This window comes from Cnephaeus nilssonii (assembly GCF_951640355.1).
Source record: "Cnephaeus nilssonii genome assembly, chromosome: 20".
Classification (NCBI taxonomy): Eukaryota; Metazoa; Chordata; class Mammalia; order Chiroptera; family Vespertilionidae; genus Cnephaeus; species Cnephaeus nilssonii.
The window spans coordinates 34,870,002-34,893,943 of NC_137091.1; the positions used below are offsets into that span (position 1 = coordinate 34,870,002).

Here is a 23,942-nt window from a genome sequence, read left to right on the forward strand (position 1 = left end):
AGGAAGGGAGAGGGAGAGTTAGAAACATTGGTGATGAGAATCAGTGATCAGCTGCCTCCAGCACACCCCCCTCCAGGCGATTGAGTCTGCAACCTGGGCATGTCCCCTGACCAGGAATCAAACTGTGACCTCCTGGTTCACTGAGACACACCAGCCAGGCAGGAAAGGCATTGTGTTTATTTCATGAAGTCATAAAAAAATATTGTTCCTTACAGTGACAATCCTATTATGCTGGATAAAGATGGGTATTAAGTGAAAGCCAGTCTACATTTACTGGCTCATCTCATGTGAATCTGTTGGTTGTGTTGTGTGGTTTGACTTGAGAATAAAAGCTTTCCCACCCTCGATGCTCTCCAGTGCATCTTCATGTGTTGACTGAAATGATAGTAGCAGCAAAAGCCTTTCCCAGAGACTTTGCATTTAAAGAGTTTTTATCCAGTGCGAGTCATATGAATACAAGATGAGGGTGGTCGAAGGCCTTTCAACATTTACTGCATTCACGGGGCTTCCCTCCAACGTGAACTTTCATGTGTTGACGCAAATTATACTTGGAGCAAAAGGTTTTCCCACATTCTTTGCACTTAAAAGGTTTCTCACCAGTGTGAATCCAAATATGTTGGACAAAACCAGAGTGGAAGGAGAAAGATTTGCCACATTTAGTGCATTCATAGGGCTTCTCTCCTGTGTGGATTCGCTGGTGCTCTGTGAGGTGTGACTTGCGGCAAAAAGCTTTCCCACATTCACTGCACTCGTAGGGCTTCACTCCAGTGTGAATCTGCATGTGTTGACCCAAATTAAACCTGTAGCAAAAGGCTTTCCCACAGTCTTTGCATACAAAGGGTTTTTCTCCAGTGTGAGTTTTCTGATGTTTAATTAAGTTAGACTGATGGATGAAGGCCTTTCCACATTTACTGCACTCGTAGGGCTTCTCTTCAGTGTGATTCTTCATGTGATGCCCGAGAGCAGAACTGTTGCGAAAGGTTTTCCCACACTCTTTGCACTCAAAAGGCTGTTCTCCAGTGTGAATCTGCTGGTGCTGCATGAGGTCTGATGTACAGCTGAAGGTTTTCCTACACTGTATGCACTCATAGGGCTTCGCTTTTGCATGAACATAGTCACGTGCAAGATCCCAATTCTTGGTGTTCCTGCACTCACTATATTCATAATGGTTCTTCCCAGTTTGATTCCTGGGGTCTTTAACTGGTCTGTGTCTATCACTTTTATGGAGAACACCTACTAGAGAGCCTTGCTCCTGTAAAACCCTTGAGTGTAGACTATTATCTGACCCCAAATCATTGCATTTAGGGTTCATCTTCCCAGGGCCAGTCTCCTTGTGGGGGCCTGTCACTGGCCTTAAGACTCCTTCCTGCATTCCTGACAGCCCTTCCTGAGTTTTGTTTTTCCCAGTCCTGGAGTCCCTTGAAGCTCCCTGCCTCATCCATACCCGAAGTGAGGATCCCTCAGACAAGAGCAGTTGAGAAGTGGTCGTCTCTGATTTTTCTCTGGCTCCTGAAAAGAAATGATGACACAAGAGTGACCTATTAGTGATGCCAACATAACGAAACAAAATTACCACTTTTATTAGAGAGAAAATGATGAAAACAATGTCTCTGTGCCTGTAATGTTTTCACATCTTTGAACCCCAGGTTTACAATTTTGTTCTTTTCTGTTCCTTGGGCTCTTGACATTTAAAAAGGGAAACTCAAGAGGGGGTGCTTGGGCACAGAACAGAGGATCTGGTAGGAGAATCCTCCTTACATTCCAGAGTCAAGGAGAGTGGACAGTAGAAGGATGACATCTCATCATGTTGGCTCCAAGAGAGAGCGCCTCATCGTGGTGCTAGGACAGCACAAGCACATGCACCAATTCCATTCCAGATGGGAGAGTGAAAGAGAGCACAGGTGTTTCCCGGGAGGTGTATCAGTTGTTTCCTAATAGAGAGGTAGAAGCTACCTGACAGAGGAAGTGGAAGGGGGTGCCGTAAAGGAGACAGAATGTACAAAGTCTGTTCTGAGTGAGACATGGGTGCTTAGAGAACCTCAGCACATGAGAGGGAGTTGGCGGTATGGAGGTAGAGACAGACAGAGGCAGAGGGCAGGCAGATGCCCAGGACTCTGACTCGGGTGCCAGTGAGCACAGTCACTGCTCTTCCCTGACAAGGTTTACAAGGCAGAAGTGAGCACAGTCTGAGGGGACAGGTTGAGTCAGCTGTGCCAGAGGAACAGCCAAGTTAAAAGACACAAAACAGCTAGAAGAGGTCAATGGGGGAAAAGGGAGGACATATGTAATATTTTCAAAAACAAAAATTAAAAAAAAAGACATAATCTGGCTAGTGAAAATTATAAACACTTAATTGGAGGCATTATGAAAATGTTAACAATGTAAATGTTCATTTTTCCTCAATGGATCTATTAATTCAATAAACCCTAGATAAATTCACAAGTGTTTTTCAGAGATCTCAAAAAGATAATTCTAGATCTTATGTGGAAGAGTAAAGGGACACAATTATAGGGCCACATGATTTACCGCTAAATTCTGAACGCAGCGTCTTAGACCGCTCGGCCATCCTATTTACCGCTAAATTCTACAAAACATTTAAGGAAGAAATAATAACACATATCTAATACCAATTCCATATAAGCTCTTCCAGAAAACAAGAGGATGAAATAGTCCCCATCTCATTTTATGAGGTCATCATTACCTTAATACTAAAATCAAAACCAGATATTATTAAAACTATAGACTAACATCTCTCAAGATCATAGACACAAAAATATAGAATGATATATTAACAAACTGAATCCCAAATGTAAAAAGAACAGAAAGTCCATGCAGAAATAAAAGGCTGGCTCACCATTTAAAAATAAATCCATGTAACTGATCCTATTAAAAGACTTAGGGCCCTAGCTGGTGTGTGTCATCTGGTTTAAGCATCCAGACGAACACCAGATTCCTGGTCAGGTTACAAACTCTGGTTGGGGAGTTTGATCCTGGGTTGGGAGTGTGTGGGAGGCAACCGATAGATGTTTCTACCTAATGTTTCTCTTTCCTTCTCTCTTTCACTTCCTCCCTCTCCCTTCTTTTCTCTGAAAAAACAAACAAAAAACTTTGGGTTCTGGATTCTTAAAAAAAAAAAAAAGACTAAAAAGGAAAACTATATGATTACATTCAACATCCATTCATGATTTTAAAGAAGACTAAGTATAAATCTAATCATATGTGCAGAATTTATATGCTGAAAAGTACAAAATGTTGGTGAAAAAAATCAGAGCATATCTAAATAAATGGAAAGATATTCTATGGTCATGGGTTGGAGTGCGCATTACATGGCTCAACCAGGAAGTCATAGTTCGATTCCTGATCAGGGCACATGCCCAGGTGGTGGGCTCAATCCCCAGTAGGGGGCGTGCAGGAGGCGGCCAATCAATGATTCTCTCTTATCATTGATGTTTTTATATCTCTCTCCCCCATCCTCTCTGAAATCAATAAAAATATATTTACCTCTACATATGTTAGAAATGGCTAGCATTAAAAAAACACACAACACACAAAAACCAAAAACCCTTGCAATACCAAATGCTGGTAAAGTTACTCTACTTGGTAATTTGTTTCCCAGGGAAACTACTTCACATTTATAATGGAATTGAAAAAATAAGTCAATAAATGGTAGATAATGGAAGCCAGGTTTTCATGGTCACAGAAAGAAGTTGCAAATATGCAAAGAAGGAAGGCTAGAATTTATTATGTCAAAGAACGAGGTTATAAAGAACAGAGTTCAACTATATGCAACCACAAGAATGAATTTCACAGACATACAAATGATCAAAAAGCAGACATAGTAGAATATATAGTAGGATTCCATTTATATTAATTCTAGAGCAGTCAAAATGAATCTATGGTGACAATCTAAATATGGTTACCTTTCCAGGATGGAGCATCAGAGCCTCCTGACTTGCTGGAAGCACTGTGTATGTTTGACCTAGGTGGTGGCTGTTTGGGCTCATATCTATGTAAAAATTCATTAGACTGAACTCTAAGATCTACACTAATAAAAGAGCAACATGCTAATTGACCGTACATTCGCGACACCCACCAGCCAATCAGGAGTGAGTAAGCAAATTAACCCAACAAAAACTGGTGGGTTAATTTGCATTCATAGGTGCCAAGTGGGCTGGGAGGGACGCTTGCGTCATCACCATGGTGACGACACAGGCGTTCCACACCACCCCAGCTGCTCTGGGCCTCTGGGCAGCGTGGGAAGGCAGAAAGGTGGCTCCAGCCAGAGCGAAGGCTGTGCCAGCAGCCAGGGGAAGGAAGGCCCACTCTTGCACGAATCTTCATGCATCGGGCCTCTAGTATATGCATATTGCTGTATGCAGGTAAAAAAACTAGAAGAAATAAGAGTACAGTGGGGCTAAGGAAGTCAAGTGTAGGCAACTTTTCCAAGAATAAGACAACTTCTCCAAGAGTTTGGTTGTACAAATGTATTAGTCAACATTTAGAAACTGCCATGGAGCCAGGACGGTTTTGTGTTTTATTTTCCCCAAGTAAGCACCCTGAGCATGGGTTTTTGTTTTGTTATGTTGAATAGAGGTAGATAAAAATAGAAAAGAGCCTGGTGGCGTGGCTCAGAGGTTGAGCATTAACCTATGAACCAGGAGGTCAGGGTTTGATTCCCGGTCTGGGCACATGCTTGGGTTGCAGGCACGATCCCCAGTGCGGGGCGTGAAGGAGGCAGCTGATCAATGATTCTCTCTCATCATTGATGTTTCTATCTCTCTCTCCCTCTGCCTTCCTTGCTGGAAAAAAAAAGAAAGAAAGAAAAAGAAAAAAAAAAAGAAACAGAAAATAAGTGGAGAAGTAAGGTCCCAGGGAAGGCAGGGGATGTGTTAGTCTCAGGCACAGCAGGGGGCGAGATCTCTTCCATAGAGAAAGGGAGCTACAGGTATGAGACAGACAGAGATAGCTCTGTCAGTGGAGGAGCAAGAGAAGGACATGAAGTGGGTTGTATGCTGAGACATCAGTGGCTCAGGGAGTGGTCAGTTTGGATTAATGGTTGAGTGGGTGGGAGAGCTGGTGCAGGAGACAAAACTGACCAGAAACAAAGAGCAGGTGTGGGCCGACCAGTTAGCAGTGTGCTGGCATCACATTGGCAGTAGGTGACGAGGGCTTAGACTAGGATGTTAGTGGCGGAGCTCATGGAGGTAGTGGATTCACTTGATGTGAAAAACAAAATAAGCAAGATGAGGATGGCTGGATACTGGGCTAGACGGAGGCAGAGCGTCATGGGTTTGGCCAAGGTTGTTTCCCCCTTCTTGACTGTCTGAGTGACAGGGCCATCCAGAGAAACTGGAGGATGGAGGAGTGGGCAAGATCGTGATTTCCTTCTAGGCATGAAGAATTTGATGGAACATGTGGAATATAATCGAGAATTAAGTGTTTGGAAGGGACTCAGCCAGGGTGAGGAGGGGCTGGGGAGAGACACTCACTGGCTGGCTGAGCAGGAGAGGGGTGAGACCATGGCTCTGCAGTGATGCCAATCACCACACTTGATGACTCCAACTGCCTTCAACAGCCAAGATGTAGGACAGACAGATTTAAACGTCACCTTGAGTTTTCCCAGTAAAAGAGGGGCAGGAAGCCAGTGGAGCCAGGATTGCTTCTGCCTGACAAACAGGAGGATGGAAGAATGGATGCAGAAGGGTGGGAGCAGATTACAGGCAGATATAGTAAGATAGGCTCTTTTCCTTCCGAGTCCAGAAGGACATGTGAGATACTATGCACTGTGATTGATATCATCACATGAAAGATCCTAACAGCTGACTTCTTTTGAGCTCCTAACTAGAGCTTAGGCATGGTGCTACGCATTTTCATGCATCACATGCAAACAGCCCAATGAGTTAGAAATTATTTCTACCTTTTTCAAGAGTAGGCGGAGTAAACCAAACCCATTTGCCTTCTCCTTGGGCACACAGCTAAATCCTCCCTCCCTGCGGCATCCAGAGAGGGATGGCCAACTGCTGAGCTCTCAAACAGAATGTGAGGTGACGTGATGCGTGTGTGCAGCTGGACTCTACCTTCCTCTCGGGTGCCCTTTGCAGTAGAATGAGGTCAGGGTAACCATGAAGCCACATATGGATGACAAAGGGCACATGGGTCTCTCAGTAACTGAGTGAACGAACTCCCAGGTTGACCCACATGGACCCTGTTATGATTGAGAAAAATATTCTTTATGTATTGAGCCGCTGACATTTTGTAGGTTATCTGTTACTGCAGCGAGCATTAACTTAGCCTAACTTAGCTAAACGAGGCCAAGCAATTGGAGCCAGAGCCTCACTCTTCCGTAACAGAACAGGTTCTTCATCTGGCGGCAGTAAAGAATGTGTTGGGGAGGGAGGACAGAAGGACACCAAGACACCCAGGCACCCAAGGAGGCTGCAACAAGGAGCTTCCCACGGAGTCCCAGAGGCGGCGGTTTCCTCAGTTAGGCTGCCACAACACCCATTGTCTAAACCTCGGCCACCCACCTGCACAGGCACTTGGGGAGAGGCCTCTCTTCACCGTCCATAGCTCCTGCCTGTGCTCCGATAGGTGGGTCAGCTCTGATTTGGGAACTGGGTATCCTATTTGTGGAGAAAGAAGTAAGATACACATATTTTAGCAAAGACAACAAGAAATGCCTCAGTGCTGCCTGGGACTTCAGGATAGAGAAGACCTTGGAGTGAGGCTGCTCTTGTCCAAGTTGATCTGCAACAGGGAACCAATGCCAAGAATACCATCATTGGGTCCTAAACACTGAATAAGGTAGGGCTGGCTGTCTATGCTGATCCACCTCCCTTGACCTCCATCCTAGAGAATCCCCAAAATTGTTCCAGTGTGGTCACAGGACCCATGTGCACCAGTGCTCAAAGATCAGTATGACCACTGCTACTGACTGCTTTTCTTTACACTGGCCCGTTTTAATTTTATCTTAATACATGCCTGCAAAAAAGGGAATCGTGTGTCAATTTGAGAAATTGAAAGACTAGTTTCATTTGCCACAAATGGAAAGTTACTACAAGAAAATCAAAATAGCACTATTTTTAAAAAATATATATTTTTATTGATTTAAGAGAGGAAGGGAGAGGGAGAGAAAGATAGAAACATCAATGATGAGAGAGAATCATTGATTGGCTGCCTCCTGCACACCCCCCTACTGGGGATGGTGTGTGCCCTTGACCGGAATCAAACCTGGGACCCTTCAGTCCGCAGGCCAACACTCTATCCACTGAGCCAAACCAGTTAGGGCCAAAATAGCACTAGTAAGTCTCAGTGAACTCACACTTGCTCAGGGCTGTGAGTCTGAGGCTGTCTCCTCTGTTGAAGAGGGAAATTACCAATAGTCAAGGGGCATTTGGAAAGACTCAGCTTGGCCCTGGCTGGGTAGCTCAGGTGGTTAGAGCACCGTCCCCCTACTCCAAGGTTGTGGGTTTGCTCCCTGGTCAGGGCACATACAAGAATCAACCAATGAATGCATAAGAAAGTGGAACAACAAACTGATGTCTCGCTCTCTCTGTTCCTCTCTCTCTAAAATAGCAAACAAACAAAAAAAGACTCAGCAAAAAATAAAATACTTTCTCCCTTAATCAGGGGTGGCGAACATCTGGCCCATATAAGGCCCGCAAAATCATTTGCTCTGGCCCTGCCAAGGCATTAGGGGTGATTTAATTAAATGTTTGACCAAATATAGCAGGCTAGTTAAAAAAAATTTTTTTTCTTTTAATTGTCTAAAGTATTATATATGTTTCCTTTTTCTCCCACCGACCCCTCCCCGGCCACTCTCACCCCCTAGAGCAGGCTAATTTTTTAAGTTGATAATTGTTCATGGCCCTTGAATGATGTTATAAATATCATAAAAATGACCCTTGGCAAAAAAAAAAAAAAAAGGGCCGAAACCGGTTTGGCTCAGTGGATAGAGCGTCGGCCTGTGGACTCAAGGGTCCCAGGTTCGATTCCGGTCAAGGGCATGTACCTTGGTTGCGGGCACATCCCCAGTCGGGGGTGTGCAAGAGGCAGCTGATCGATGTTTCTAACTCTCTATCCCTCTCTCTTCCTCTCTGTAAAAAATCAATAAAATATATATATATATAAAAAAAAGAACAGATGGTTAAAATATGTGAAGCAAAAAAGTGATAAGCAGAAAAAATCTAAAAAAAAAAAAGGTTCCCCACCCCAGCCCTAAACCATCAGCAAGCAGGAAAGAAAAAAAAAAAAAGGGAATGGCTTTCTCTGATTGCTCATCAATGCCATTTGTTGTGTGTGTACCCCCTAAAATTCTCTCATTCCAAGAGAGGATAATGGCCCAGACTTCAGGACACAAGGGATAAACAGGTAGGCATCAGGGGTCAAAGAAGCCTTTTAAGCATTTCTTTTAATACTCACCCGAGGATATTTTTCTTTTGATTTTTTGAGAGGTTGGAAGGGAGGGAGGAGGTGGGGGGAGAGAGAGAAACATCGATGTGAGAGAGACACATCGATTGGCTGTCTCCCCCACATGCCCTGATGTAGGCCAGGGATTGAGCCTGCAGCCCAGGTACGTGCCCTTGACCGGGAATCGAACCCGAGAGACCCTTCAGTCCGAGGGCCGACGCTCTAATCACTGAGCAACTGGTCAGGGCCAAAGAAGCCTTTAAGATGAATTGTTGTTTAGAACAATAACCAGCAGGACGCACACCTCCGGGTGTGCTGTCTGCTTCCCTCATTTCTGAACGACATCCCGTTACTCACGGGTCCTGCTGACTGGGCTGTGAACCAACGGAGCTTGGCTCCTCGGCTTCCACCTCATGGGACTCCAGAGAAGGGCCAGCCTAAGCCAGCCTGTGATGAAGTCCAGGTTGAGAGCTAAAGGGAAGTGTGGGCTCGGGACATGTGTGCAGAGACAGCCAGGTGGAAAGGAAGAGAGAGAACTAAAGAAGTCTATACAGAGAGAAGTAGAGACAAGGAATTGGGGGCCTCTTAGAGCAAGGACAGGAGAGGCCATTTCTAGCTACCCACTCCCCGGGGCGGAAAACGCCAATCTGCTGAGACCCACCAAGAGTCACGGAGAACGGAAGTCTCCGGGGCAAGGTCTAATCAGGATTCCTTCCATTTTCTGGCTTCAGCCTCTCAGGATGCCGGACGGCACATCTTGCCCTTGGATATTAAAGAAACCCATATTTCCCCCTACAAATCCTTCTCCTTGGGTACCTGAGCCACTCTGAAGAGAACTACATTTCTTGCCCACAATTTCCTGTAGAAGACACAGGGAGACAGACCGGAGAACAGGAAACCGACACACGCCGGGGCTGCGGGCAGGAGAGAGGGAGTCTTGTGGAAATCTTCTGAGCCGAAGGCGGGATGGAGGAGGCGGTAGGCCCCCACAGAAAGGAGCAGAAAGGCCTTACCCAGAGAGACCAGGAGCCTGCAGATTTCCAGCATCACTTCCCTGTACAGGGTCCTCTGGGCAGGGTCCAGCTGCTCCCACTCGTCCTGGGTAAAGGTCACTGCCACATCCCTGAAGGCAATGGATGTCTGAAAAGTCAAACAGAGGTAGCTTCGTTGGCCCAGGGCCAGTCAGGTAAGATTAGGGCCTCACGCCCAGTCGTCTGTAAAGGACCATAGAGCCCTGTGTGGCCTGTGAGCACAGGGCCCCTTCCCACGCTCCAATCCCCCTCCCGCCCTGCGGGGATGTGATGAAGGCCATCTGTAAGGGTGCTGCGGGACCCCGAAGCCTGGCAGCCCCTCGGTCAAGGAACGGCCAAAAGAAACCTGTGCCGGAGGTGAGCCTGGATGGTAAGCAGCTGGGTTTTAACCACACAGCTTGCACACGAGCCCCGTCCACCCTGCATGCACCATGTGTGACTCTATTTTCTGTGCTCTCTGTAACCCTGTGCTGCGGAGACTTCACCGATAGGCACGACGCCCTCATAAACTCACGTCTTCCACAGCCAGTCCTCTGCGTAATTTCCTTGGAATCGGCGAGTGGTCCTCAGACCTCAGCTCTATGCCTCACCAGCCCCAAGGCCAGTGTCATCGAGCACTTCCTAGGAACCTACCTCTGTTCCCGTTTCCAAGGACTCAGACACGGCTGTTGGACCAATTGGGACCGTGTTAGAGACAAAAGCTTTCTATGCCGGAACCATTCACAAAAGACACAAGACAGGGACAAGGCTGAATGGCCCGAGAGGCACAGACAGCGAGCACTTTGAGGATGAAGAGGGTTAAGGAGGGCATGATCAAAGCACCAATCATGACCAAAGCGGAGGCAGTCCAGCCTCGCTGGTCCTCACCGCATACCTGCGCCCCGGTGAGGCTTCCCTCGCTGTATTCTAGCAATTACACATTCCCGCTCTGGAGCTAGATTCCGCTTTTGAATATCGTCTCCTGGGAGTGATTCTCGCCTGATCTGTCGCCTGGGGGAAGGGAACTTATTTCCCTGAGCCTCCATTTCTGCATCAACACAGGAATAGTGCCCACCTCACTAGGTGGTTGTGAGAATTAAAGAAAAATGTTCACGGAGCAAACTCTGCAGTGCCCAGCACATGTCCGTGCTCGGTGTGCTTTTCCTCCTTTCATCACTCCACCCACAGCTGTGATATCAGCACCACCATCCTCTCCACAGAACAGCCAACGAGGCTCGGGCAGCCCTAGCAAGTCACTGGAGTCACACGTCCCAGGAACACAGGCAGAGTTTGAACATCTGTGAAACACACACAGTCTCACCCTCCTGAGGCGCGTCTCAGAGACACCCCCTGCCCATGTACATACACGTCCCTTTGGCTGGAAGGTCCGCCATCCCGCCTTGTTCCCAACCCACACGCCCAAGGGACACTTCCTGCCTTGCAAAGTTTTCCTTAGTTGTAATCTCTAGGCCGCCCGGTGCACTGTGGAAAGGTGATTAAGAAGGCACGTTCCAAAAATAAAAAATAAATAATAAATAAATAAAGCAAAAAGAGAAAAAGAATGCACTTTCCACCCTGGCTGGCTTGGCTTAGAGACACAGCCCTGGTACACCATCACTACTGATCTACACTAATAAAAGAGCAACATGTAAATTAACCATCACTCCACTACACCCACAAGCCACGCCCACCAGCCGATCAGGAGCGAGTATGCAAGTTAACCCAACCAAGATGGCGGCCAGCCACGGAGCTGGAGCAAGCAGGAGGCTTGGGTTGCCTGGGCAATGGAGGAAGCCAAGCTTCCCGCCCACCCTGGCCAGCCCTGGCCTCCGCTCAAGGCTACAAAGTTTAAATTACAGAAGATAAATAAATCCCAACAAAAATGGCAGCGGCCACGGAGCTGGAGCTGAGTAGGAGGCTTGGGTTGCCCTCAGCGATGGAGGAAGCCAAGCTTCCCACCCTGGCTGGCCCTGGCCTCTGCTCAAGGCTACAAAGTTTCAATTATAGAAGATAAATAAATCCTAGATACTTGCTTCCAGCTGGCCCTGGCCTCCGCTCAAGGAGACGCTGAAAAAAAAGAAAAGAAAAAGAAAAAAAGGAGGGGTTGGGACCTTGGGTTGCCAGGGGATGATCAGGCCAGGATGGGACAGCAGGGGCCGTTGGGGGTAAGCAGACCAGCAGGGGGGCCAGTTGGGGGTGAGCAGGCCATCAGTGGGGGTCAGTTGGAGGTGATCAGGACAGCAGGGGGGGGGCAGTTTGGAGTGAGCAGGCCAGCAGGGGGCCAGTTGGGGGTGAGCAGGCTGTCAGTGGGGGTCAGTTGGAGGTGATCAGCGGGGGGGGGCGGGGCAGTTTGGAGTGAGCAGGCCAGCAGGGGGGGGGCAGTTGGGGGTGAGCAGGCTGGCACGGGGGGCAGTTGGGGGTGATCTGGCTGACAGGGGCATTTGGGAGTGAGCAGGCCGGCGGCAGGGGGTATTAGGGGTGAGCAGGCCGGCAGGCAGAGTGGTTAGGGGCAATCAGGCAGGCAGTCAGGCAGGTGAGCGGCTGGAGCCAGCAGTCCTGGATTGTGAGAGGGATGTCCGACTGCCGGTTTAGGCCCGATTCCTGTAAACCGGCAGTAGGACATCCTTCGAGGGGTCCCAGGTTGGAGAGGGTGCAGGCCAGGCTGAGGAAAACTCCCCCCCCCCACCCTGTGCACGAATTTCGTGCACTGGGCCACTAGTGTTGATACAAGAAACATCCAAACCTGTAGATAATTTCTGTAAGAATTTATTTGAGCAAAAACTGATGACAACTGCTAGAAAGCAAGATCTCAAATGTTCTCTGGATGACAGTTTTGCTGTTTTTATACACATTTAGAATTAAGGAGGGAGCTTATATTCCTCCTGATTGCTGTTTTGGGGATTTTAGGATATATTCCCAGAAGTGGGATCACTGGGTCAAACGTAAGTTCCATTTTTAATTTTTTGAGGAAACTCCATACTGTTTTCCACAGTGGCTGCACCATTCTGCATTCCCACCAGCAGTGAATTAGGGTTCCTTTTTTCCATATCCTCACCAGCATTTGTTGTTTGTTGATTTTTTGATGAGAGCCATTCAAACATGTGTGAGGTGATACCTCATTGTGCTTTTAAATTGCATTTCTCTGATGATTAGTGACCTTGAGCATTTTTTCAGGTCTCTTGGCCATTTGTATGTCCTCTTTGGAGAAATACCCTAAAACCCCCAAAACCACCAATCAGAAAGAATACATGCACCCCTATGTTCATAACAGTGTTATTTACAATAGCTAAGATTTGGAAATAGTCCAAGTGCCCATCAGTAGATGAGTGGATAAAAAGGCTGTGGCACATTTATACTATGGAATACTATTCAGGTATAAAAAAGAGGGACCTCTTACCCTTTGGGACAGCATGGAGAGACCTGGAAAATATTATGCTAATTGAAATAAGCCAATCTGAGAAAGACAAATATTACATGACCTCACCTATTTGTGGAATCTAATGAACAGAATGAATCAATAACAAAATAAGACCCAAAGCATGGAGGCATGGAATAAACTGACATACCTCCCTGTGGGGTTAGGGAAATGAGAAGAGATAAACCAAAGAACTTATATGCTTATAGGCATAGCCCATGGACACGGGCAATAGAGTAGTGAAGCCATGAGGGGGGTGGGTAAGGGCTGGGAGGATGGGAGTAAAGGGGAAATATCTATAATACTATCAACAATAAAAAGTATATATATATTTAAATATATTTTTATTGATTTCAGAGAGGAAGGGAGAGGGAGAGATAGAAACATCAATGATGAGAGAAAATCATTGATCGGCTGCCTTCTGCACGCTCCCTACTAGGAATCAAGCCCGAAACCCCGGGCATGTGCCCTTGACCAGAATCGAACCTGGGACCCTTCAATCTGCAGGCAGACCGATGCTCTATCCACTGAGCCAAACTGGCTAGGGCTAAAAAGTATATATTTTTTTAAAAAATAGGGAGTATGCCTAACTTACTCCAACAGTGTAATTTATATTTTGGAAAAATAGGGTAAATAAAACAAAATTTCTTAGTAAAAAAAAAAGGAATTTAAAGATTACCTGAAGGTGGGAGAAAGCAAGGTACAGGGTAGGTAAGAAGATTAACTATCCCTTGAGGGTGTTTATCCCTCCAAGAGGTCTGGAAAAGAGAATTATTTCTGGCATTTCAAAGGTGTGTTAACCTAGATGCACAAGAACAATAGACAGGACTTATTTAAGGCAAAGATAAACCTTTTTACTAAAGAAAGTATATGCCTGGGGTATGACGACCTAATTAGGAAATTATGATCAGATCACCCTGTGAGGTCACTTTTAGATAGCTATATTAGAGTGCCCCTTTTTCATCCACACGGAAATGTAATGGATTTGCTTTTCAAAGGCGAATGCCTTAAAAGGTAAACTGATTCACTACTGTGAACCAGTCCAGTCGACCGCACTGACAAGATGGCAACTGCAAAAGGTGAGTGTGGGGGCCTCCCTAGCTCTCAGCCTTCTCTCTGATCTTCCCAGCAGTAGCAGAGGAGCAGCAGTTCCAAAGGCGTTTTCTCCACCCACCTTTCCCCCCAGGCTACCCACCTCCGATTCCACTCATCAGTTTTGTGTCAGGCCAGAGCCCCGCAAGGCCCAAGGGCCAGATCCTTCTGGAGGTGAGGCCCTGAGATTAACACGGGTCTGGGACGCACCTCTCAGGCAAATGGGTGCAGAATGATGCTCCCTGGGCAGTGCTGGGGGACAGATACACCTAACAGAAGTACCCTATCCTGTTCCGGAAACCAAGAGGGAACAACTGTCAACATTCCCATTTTATACCTGAGATAGGATAGGCCAAGGATAACGAGTGACTCGGGCAGGTCACACCCTGGAAGGGGTGCCAGCCAGAATCCACACTGAGGGTCTCTGCATGCAACGGTCTACGTCCCACCCAGAGGGAAGGTCCACGTGGGTCGCGCCTACTGTGGAGATCCTGAGAAGCTACCCTTCCTCCCACGTGGCAACCCGCGGATTGCCAGACAGGAGAATCTCTCCAGGTAAACCCCATCCTGGAGTCCAGACCGTGGGCGGTGAGTGACCCCATGCCAGGATACCCAGACCCCAACGGCAGCGAGGGGAAGGCGAGGACCCCCGCATTTAATACACGTTAGGGCGCCAACCGTGAAGGAGCGGGTAGGGATCTGGGCCACCCGGCCCTTACCTGCGCCAGGTCCATGAGAACCAGCACCGACCAGGAAGTCCGCGTGCGGAGCCCAGCCAAGGGAGGCGGCGGCAGAGAGGGTCCCGCGGGCTCGCCGAACCCTCCTCCAGGTCCTACCAGCGCCGGCGTGGCTGTCTCTTTTTTGGTGCTTCTCTGCAAGGTACCGAGGAGCCCGGAGAGCCGGAGTGCACAGAACCCCCGGGTTTGAAGAACTAACTCGCCGGCGCCGCCGGGAGTCCCACCCGACAATGCCGCAGCCCCTTTCGAGGTCCCGAAGAGTCGGGATGCTCACCTCGCCCAGACTTCTGGGTAATGTAGTTTCTCTCTTGCTGGCAGCGTGGCCCGGGGAGCTCTTTCCAGTCTCCTGCACCACCACCGGACCGACGGGTCGGGTGCTGGGAAAAGGTGGCTTGTAGGAAGGGGATGAGGCTTTCATCATCTTAAAGGGGAAGCACCCTTTATCTGCCACCCATCACAGAAGACTCTAAAAGACACATGACTTCATATGCCACTATGGGGAAGAAAGTGTGAACGAAAGAAGCCACCTGCTAACCTGACAAGCTCAGGGGAGGCCTGTGTGGCGGTCTTGAAAACTCAGAGACCTAGGATAACCACAAAAGATGGTCTGAAAATTAAATATTTAACTACAAACAGGTTATGGTGGGCAGTCATTCCTAGGCTGCTATCTTCCCTGACAAAGATCAACTTGGATCTTCTTTACTGAGCCCATTTGCCTTTTTGCCTCTAAGATAACCTATCTGTGAGATGTCTGGGTAACTTGTAACTTCCTTCTTTTGCTGGAGCCCCTGGGGCACAACCAAATGTGGTAGGCGCCAGGACAGATGCCTCAAATTCCTTCATTATCATGTTAATTGTTCCTGTACCCACCTAAGTATGTGTCCATCATTTTACTTTTTATCCAATCCCAGGGGTTTCCCATCATTTGACTTTATCCAATGAATTTCATGTAGCCCACCTATGTCCCTCCTTTGATGGCAATGTATAAATACAGATGTAACCCACCATTCTTTGGAGCATTATCTCAATTCATTGAGGTTCTGCTTCCCGGCATATGTCGACAGTTTGGCTCAAATAAACTCACTAAAATTCTTTACAGGTTTCAATGTTTTTTTTCGTTAACAAAAGGAACTTGCCCCTATCCTCAAGTTTTTTTTTTTCTTTTTCTTTTTCTGAGCTAATAATCAAATCTATAAAAGGTAGATTAACAAGAGAAAATAACCAAATTTAATACATACATACTGTGAACAAAAAATGGTGTATGTATGCCGAAACCGGTTTGGCTCAGTGGATAGAGCTTCGGCCTGTGGACTGAAAGGTCCCAGGTTCGATTCCGGTTAAGGGCATGTACCTTGGTTGCGGGCACATCCCCAGTAGGGGGTGTGCAAGAGGCAGCTGATCGATGTTTCTCTCTCGTCGATGTTTCTAGCTCTCTATCCCTCTCTCTTCCTCTCTGTAAAAAATCAATAAAATATATTTAAAAAAAAAAGAAAAAAGAAAAAATATATTAAAAAAAAATGGTGTATGTAGTAAATCTGATAAGCTCCATGACTACAGTAACCTCAAACTCTGATCTGATCATAAATTCCTAACTGGGCAGGTCATAGTGGGTAGTCACACCCCAGGCCTATAACTTCCTTAGGTTTGTCTTTGCCTTAAGCAAGCCTGTCCATTGCTCTTGTGCATCTAGGCTAACACACCTTTGAAATGCCAGAGTAATTCTCTTTTCCAGCCCTCTTGAAGGGGTAACTACCCTCAACTTTGTGAGAAGTTTCACATTTCAGAAATTGAGTTGATTGTCCCATATCACATTAAACTAGCCTCAGTCTTGAGTATAAATCAGTTCAATTAAACAGTCATGTCTCATTTCAGGAGGCAGACATACAGGTGGGCTCCCAAAGTGTCCCAGTTATGCCCCAGTTAATTGATTATCTGTCTAGACTTAGTGGGACAAACAGGTGACCAGGGCTCAGCAATAATGGCCTATCCCCTGGTACTTCAATATCTAGACAGTTGAGCCGAACTGGAACACATGAACACACAAGACAGAATTAGTATGCAATCACACAAGGTTTATTTACCTATTCCTAGTGGGTCCTAGGCTCCGGCAAGGCCACCCTGCGATGCACACCGAAAGACGGACAACGAAGACGGAGACAGACAGGCGGCCGCAGTTGGTTCAGGCTCGAACAGCAGAGCATTCAGTCAGAGGGTTCCTCTCACTGAGCGATGTGGCGTCCTCTTATCTAGCTGTTAGGAAACAACTTGTGTTTTATCTGTGTGGGCCAGACGGTGTGCCTTGTGCTAAGAGCAGGGCGTTTACACTTTAAGGGCTTAGGGCGTTTACATCAAGTCATCCCACTTTAGCTTGCATGGCTTTGGCTAAAGGGAAATTTTAGTTCTCAATGATTCCAAGTCAGGATGGAAGAAAAATTGGAAAGGTTAGTTGGGAGAGTCAGAGGCAGATAATGGAGGAAACTAGAAGACTTCCTTCACCATCCAGTCCAGTTTATAGGTAGAAAACAATACCTCAAAAGACAATAAACAGCCCTAACCGGTTTGGCTCAGTGGATAGAGCATCGGCCTGCGGACTCAAGGGTCCCAGGTTCGATTCCGGTCAAGGGCATGTACCTTGGTCGCGGGCACATCCCCAGTAGGGAGTGTGCAAGAGGCAGCTGAATCGATGTTTCTCTCTCATCCATGTTTCTAACTCTCTATTCCTCTCCCTTCTTCTCTGCAAAAAATCAATAAAGTATATTAAAAAAAAAAGACAATAAACAGCACTAGAATCTAATATCCACAAAAGTGTACTACTGAAACATGTTTTTCTCTAAAATCACTCTCATTTTTAACAAAGATAGCTGACTTATTTGCGAGGCTAATTTATTTGCAAAATAAGTCTAATTTCAATAAACTTGCCAATTATTTGTGTAAGTCCAACAAGAATAACAATTAATCATATAGACTCATATATTTATTTATTTTCATTTAAGTATAGTTGGTATACAGTGTTAAATTGATTACATTAGTTTCAAGTGTATAACGAGTCAACATTTTTATATCTTACAATGTGATCACCCCACTAATTCTAGTAATCACCTGTTACCATGTAAACTCAGTGAAAGGTTAAAGTGGATGGTGTGTGCGGCAGGCTAAATAGCCATCTCAGACGGTGGATAAAGAAAAATTGAATTTATTTAAGGAAAGGGGTGGGGGATGGAATATCCAATGGGAAGAGCTCCATAGCACTGAGCCAAAGGGACATTGAGTCGATGATGGCGGCACCCAGGAGCTGGAGTTTCATCCTTATATGCAGTGGATTTTCCCAAGAGGCTTTTATTGACTTCCATAAGTCAGTCTTAGTTCTTTAAAGCTGTCTAGTCATATCTGAGTCTATGCACGTCTCTTTCGACTCTGACATTCCACTCAAAGCCCTGACAATATAACCAATTTCCAATTGTGTCCTGTTGCAAGGTGAACAGATCCTTATTGAACTTATGCAAATAACAATATTGCCATGAAAATAAGAATGCTTATTGACTAAAAGTTTCCAAATTCTGAAGGGATCAAGTTGGGGGAATAAGTGTTTCAATACTGCTTACAATACCTGCTTACAAAGGTATCATTTACCAAATTGCTCTAAGAGGGAAAAAACAAACATTTTCCCACATCTGGAAACAAACAAACAGCAACAACAAAAATATAACCAAAGAACTTACATGCATATATGCATTGCCCATGGACACAGACAATAGTGGGGTGAAGGCCTGGGGTGGGGCAGGAACTGGGTAGAGGGGGCACTGTGGGGGAAAAAATGGGGACATCTGTAATACTTTTAACAATAAAGACATATTTTTTAAAAGGGGAAAAAGAATCAGCAATATTTCAAACAAAAAGTCATAAAATTATAATCATTCCTCAGTTCATTCAGTTGCATATAATTCAAAAGTCTGCTTGCATCCAGTTTTTCAATTAGTTTTCTCACCTGTGTCTGATAACAGGGTGATGGGGACAATGATGATTCCAACAAGTTATAAAACAACTGATCCTACTGGGATCAGGCCTAAACGGGCAGTCGGACATCCCTCAAGGGGTCCCAGATTGAAGAGGGTGCAGGCTGGGCTGAGGGACACCCTCCCCCCCCTCGTGCATGAATTTCATATTTCATGCACCGGGCCTCTAGTGTGTGTGTGTGTGTGTGTGTGTGTATGTGTGTGTGTGTATGTATACTCCTTTATGACTTGTATGTAGTAATTTTTATTTTTCATTTTTAAAACAATGTATTGGGGTAACATTGGTTACTGACATTACACTATATGAATTTCTGGTGTACAACTTTATAATACAAACTCTGTATATTCTATTATGTGCTCACCACTTAAAGCCTAGTCTCCTTCCAAAACATGTAATTGGCCCCCTTTTCCCTCTGTGGCCTTCCCCCATTCTGGTAACCACCTCTAGTAACTACCATTCTGTTGCTTGTGCCTAGGAGGTTTTTGTTCGTTTGTTTGTTTTCATTTGTTGCTTTCTGTTTTATATACCACATGAGTGAAACCATATGGTTTTTTATTTTTATCATCTGATTTAATTTGTTTAGCCTAATACTCTCAAGATCCATCCATTGTGTTGTAAATGGCAGTATATCATCCTTTCTTATTGCTTAGTATTCTATTGCATATATGTACCACAACTTCATTATCCAAGCATCCATTAAAGGACATGTAGGTTGTTTTCATGTCTTGGCTATTGTGAATAATGAACATAGAAGTACATATATCTTTATGAATAAATGTTTGCAAAAATTTCAGTAGATATCCAGAAGAGGGATCGCTGGATCAAATAGGAGTTCGTGTTTTAACACTCAAGAAACATGATCATATTAACCAATGAGAGCAAAGTGAGCAATTGTGATCTGGACAAGACCCCCCAAAAAGCATCATGACAGGTAGTGGTTTCTATCATGATATGAGGGAGGGTGGAGTTTTAGACCAAATTAGTGTAGTGACAATGGAAATGTTAAAAGAAACACAAACTTCACAAATTATTCAGAAGAGTAGCATTAAAATTTCTACATCACAGCAAATGTATACTCATTCCAAACAAAGAGGGCTTTACAATTACTCAGTATCAATTTGATGAATGAATGATAGGCGCACATATATAAAACTGTTTAGCCATAATTTCAGTGATGTGTATTGGAGACCCATTTTGTCACTACATATTGGAGCAATAATAAATAATTCGCAGTTCTATTTTTTTCTGCAAAATAACAAGGGTTTCTTCCCACTCCTTTCATTTACTTTAACATGCATGTGACCTTGACATGCAGTTCTTGCTTTTCACACACAATAATTCACATCTTCACCAATAAGGGATACTGTAAGGCATGGCAAGCTGTAGGTGAGAAAACTGAAAGAGAAAGGGGTGAATAATGAGACTGAAGAATTAGACTAAAAAATATTCACAAGAATCAGAGAAACCCATCACAGGAAATATAACAATTGTGCACCTGCTGTAGACCTGGATGTTTCCACTTTTTGAAATCTGCACTATTGAAACCACCTTTCCCTTTAAGGCTGTCTTCCTTTCTCCCAAAGAGAGAAACATTTTTAGGAACACAGGTGTCATCTACAGAGAAAAAATTAGTTTTCATTAATCACACCAGGGTGTATCTCTCTCTCTTTCAGACTTATAAAGTACTTTCAATACAAAGAGACCTTGTTCCTTCTCTCAATAAGTTTTAATCAAGTGCTTGCCAACAGATGATGAACAAATGCAAAATAATGAGTATTGAGCAAATAATTAAAATAGAATGGGACTAGATGCACCTTTAGAGAGAGTGATAAGAAAAGACCTATTTTAGAAGGTGACAGTAGAGCAAAGATCTAGATGACAAGAAAGAACAACAGGGAGGTCATGAAGATGAACCTCCAGGCAAAAGGCTTGCTTAAGGGCTTGAAGGTGGTACAAGTTTGGCTTATGAGAGGTAGAGAAGGCAGGCCATTGAATTAACATGTGAACAAGAATGGAAGGAGGCAGAGCCAAGTCAGGTAGGCCTGTGTAAGCCAACATAAAAAGTTTGGATTATATTCTTTGAGAAATCAGTAGATATTAAATATGTTATGAAGTGGAGTTTAAAAATCATCTAATTTCTGTATAGAGTGTGGAGTGTATGGATGCAAGAGTGTAAGCATGGAGATCAGCTAAGCAGCAATTGCAGGGTTTTTTTCCCCGTTTTTTTTCCTTCCCTCTCTCCCCCTTCCTCTCTCTGAGTATGTCCTCAAGTGAGGATTAAAGAAAAAAGAAAAAGAAAACAAAAACGATACCCGCTCCTAACCAGAAGAATTTCTTTAGGGAAAGCATCATTAAGACCTTTTCTCATTCAGTTACTCTCCAGATAAGCAAAATGTGAGAAGTTTTCTTTCCCATGAAACCAGGAAACAGAGCTGTGCTTACCTCTGCCCCATGGCCCTCTTTTTTTTTTTTTTTTTTTTTTTTTTATTCTTCATTGTTTAAAGTATTACATACAGTATTACATATGTCTCCTTTTTTCCCCATTGGCCACCCTTACCCCCCAGAACATGCCCTCACCCCCCTAGTGTCTGTGTCCATTGGCTATACATACATGCAAGCATACAAGTCCTTTGGTGGATCTCTTACTCCCCACTCACATGCTCCCCTGCCTTCCCTCTGAAGATTGACGGACTGTCAGATGCTTCTCTGTCTCTGGATTTATTTTTGTTCATCAGTTTATGTTGTTCATTATATTCCACAAATGAGTGAGATTATGTGATATTTTTCTTTCTCTGACTGGCTTATTTTGCTTAGCATAATGCACTCCTGGTCCATCCATGCTGTTGCAAATGGTAAGAGGTCTTTCTTTTTTACAGCAGCTTAGTATTCCATTGTGTAGATGTACCACAGCTTTTTAATCCAATCATCTGCTGATGGGCACTTAGTTGTTTCCAAATCTTGGCTATTGTACATTGTGCTGCTATGAACATAGGGGTGCATATTTTCTTTATGATTGGTGCTTCTGATTTCTTGGGGTATATTCCTAGAAGTGGGATTACTGGGTCAAATGGGAGTTCCATTTTTAATCTATGGGACACAATGAAAGCAGTCCTGAGAGGGAAGTTCATAGCATTACAGACCTACCTCAAAACAAAACAAAACAAAACAAAAAAAACAAAAAAACAAGAAAAACTGATAATCAACTATCTAACTCTACAACTTAAAGAATTAGAAAGAGAGCAACAAGAAAAGCCCAGAATGAGCAGAAGGAAGGAAATAATAAAGATTAGAGAAGAAATAAATGACATAGAGACCAAAAAAAAAAAAATATGAAAGATCAATGAAACTAAGAGCTGGTTCTTTGAAAGGATAAACAAGATTGATGAACCTCTAGCCAGGTTCAGCAAGAAGCAAAGAGAGAGGAACCAAAGGAACAAAATCAGAAATGAAAGAGGCGAAATAACAACAGACCGCACAGAAATACAAAGAACTGTAAAAAAATACTATGAGCAACTCTATTCCAACAAACTGGTCAACCTAGAAGAAATGAACATATTCCTAGAAAAATACGACCTTCCAAAATTCAATCAGGAAGAATAAAAAAATCTGAATAGGCCATTAACTATGGAGGAAATTGAGGCAGTAATAAAAAAACTTCCAGCAAACAAAAGCCCCGGGCCAGATGGCTTCACAGAGGAGTTTTACCAAACATTCAAAGAAGAACTAAAATCTATCCTCCTCAGACTATTCCAAAAAATTCAAGAGGAAGGAACACTTCCAAACACTTTCTATGAAGCCAGCATTACACTAATCCCAAAACCAGATAAAGACAATACAAAGAAAGAGAATTATAGGCCAATATATCTGATGAACATAGATGCTAAAATCCTCAACAAAATTCTTGCAAATCAGATCCAGCATTAATTAGAAAGATGATATACCATGACCAAGTGGGATTTATTCTGGGGATGCAAGGATGGTACAATATCCATAAATCAATAAACTATCACATAAACAAATTGAGAGACAAAAAACACACAATCATATCAGTTGATGCAGAAAAAGCATTTGACAAAATCCAACAGCCTTTCTTGATAAAAACTCTCAGCAAAGTGGGAATAGAAGGATCATATATCAACATAATAAAAGTCTTATATGACAAACCTACAGCCAACATCATACTCAATGGGCAAAAACTAGAATCATTTCCCCTAAAAACAGGAACAAGACTGGGATGCCCACTCTCACCACTCCTGTTTGACATAGTACCGGAAGTGCTAGCCATAGCCATCAGACAACAAGAAGAAATGAAAGGCATCCAAACTGGAAAAGAAGTAAAACTGTCACTATTCGCAGGTGACATGATATTGTACATTGAAAACCCCAAAGACTCCATCAAAAAACTACTAGATTTAATAAATGAATTCGACAATGTAGCAGGATACAAAAATAACACCCAAAATCTATGGCTTTTTTATACACCAATAATGAACTCAGAAAGAGAAACAACAAAAACACTCCCATTTACTATTGCATCAAAATAATTAAGATACCTAGGAATAAACTTAACTAAGGAGGTAAAAGACCTGTACTCGGAAAACTACAGGACATTGAAAAAAATAGAGGAAGACATAAACAAATGGAAGAATACTGGTATACTGTGTTCATGGATTGGTAGAGTCAACATAATTAAAATGTCCATACTACTCAAAGCTATCTATAGATTTCATGCAATCCCCATTAAAATACCAACAGCGTATTTCATAGACCTAGAACAAACTCTCCAAAAATTCATATGAAACAAAAAAAGACCCCAAATAGTCGCAGCAATCTTGAGAAAGAAGAACAAAGTTGGAGGGATCACAATACCAGATATCAAGCTATATTATGGTACAAAGCCACTGTTCTCAAAATTGCCTGGTACTGGCACAAGAACCAATGAAAGAGAACAGAGACCCTAGAAATCGACCCAAGCCATTATGCCCCATTAATATTTTACAAAGGAGGCAAGAGCATACAATGGCGTCAAGACAGTCTCTTTAATAAATGGTGTTGGGAAAATTGGACAGATACATGCAGAAAAAATGAAACTAGACCACCAACTTGCACCATACACAAAAATAAACTCAAAGTGGATAAAGGACTTATACGTAATACAGGAAACCATAAAAATCCTAGAAGAATCCATAGGCAGCAAAATATCAGACATATGTCATAGCAATATCTTTACAGACACAGCTCCTAGGGCAATAGAGACTAAGGAGA

At 44.2% G+C, this 23,942-nt stretch overlaps 1 protein-coding gene across 1 annotated transcript; it reads right to left on the reverse strand.

The window, feature by feature from the left end:
- Positions 1-14,875, reverse strand: ZNF599 (zinc finger protein 599). The gene is made up of 4 exons (XM_079800128.1): positions 14,646-14,875; positions 9,423-9,549; positions 6,528-6,623; positions 1-1,509 (listed from the first exon to the last, which is right to left on the reverse strand). The coding sequence occupies exons 1-4, from the start codon at positions 14,658-14,660 to the stop codon at positions 482-484; spliced, it is 1,266 nt and encodes a 421-aa protein (XP_079656254.1). The 5' UTR covers positions 14,661-14,875; the 3' UTR covers positions 1-481.
- Between the last annotated feature and the right edge of the window lie 9,067 nt (positions 14,876-23,942).

Coding starts and splice junctions, on each gene's coding strand:
- ZNF599 (XM_079800128.1), bottom strand. Junction 6,624..9,422: donor CAGGCTCCTGGTCTCTCTGG/GTAAGGCCTTTC, acceptor CTCCACAAATAG/GATACCCAGTTCCCAAATCA. Junction 1,510..6,527: donor CTCCCCAAGTGCCTGTGCAG/GTGGGTGGCCGA, acceptor ATTTCTTTTCAG/GAGCCAGAGAAAAATCAGAG.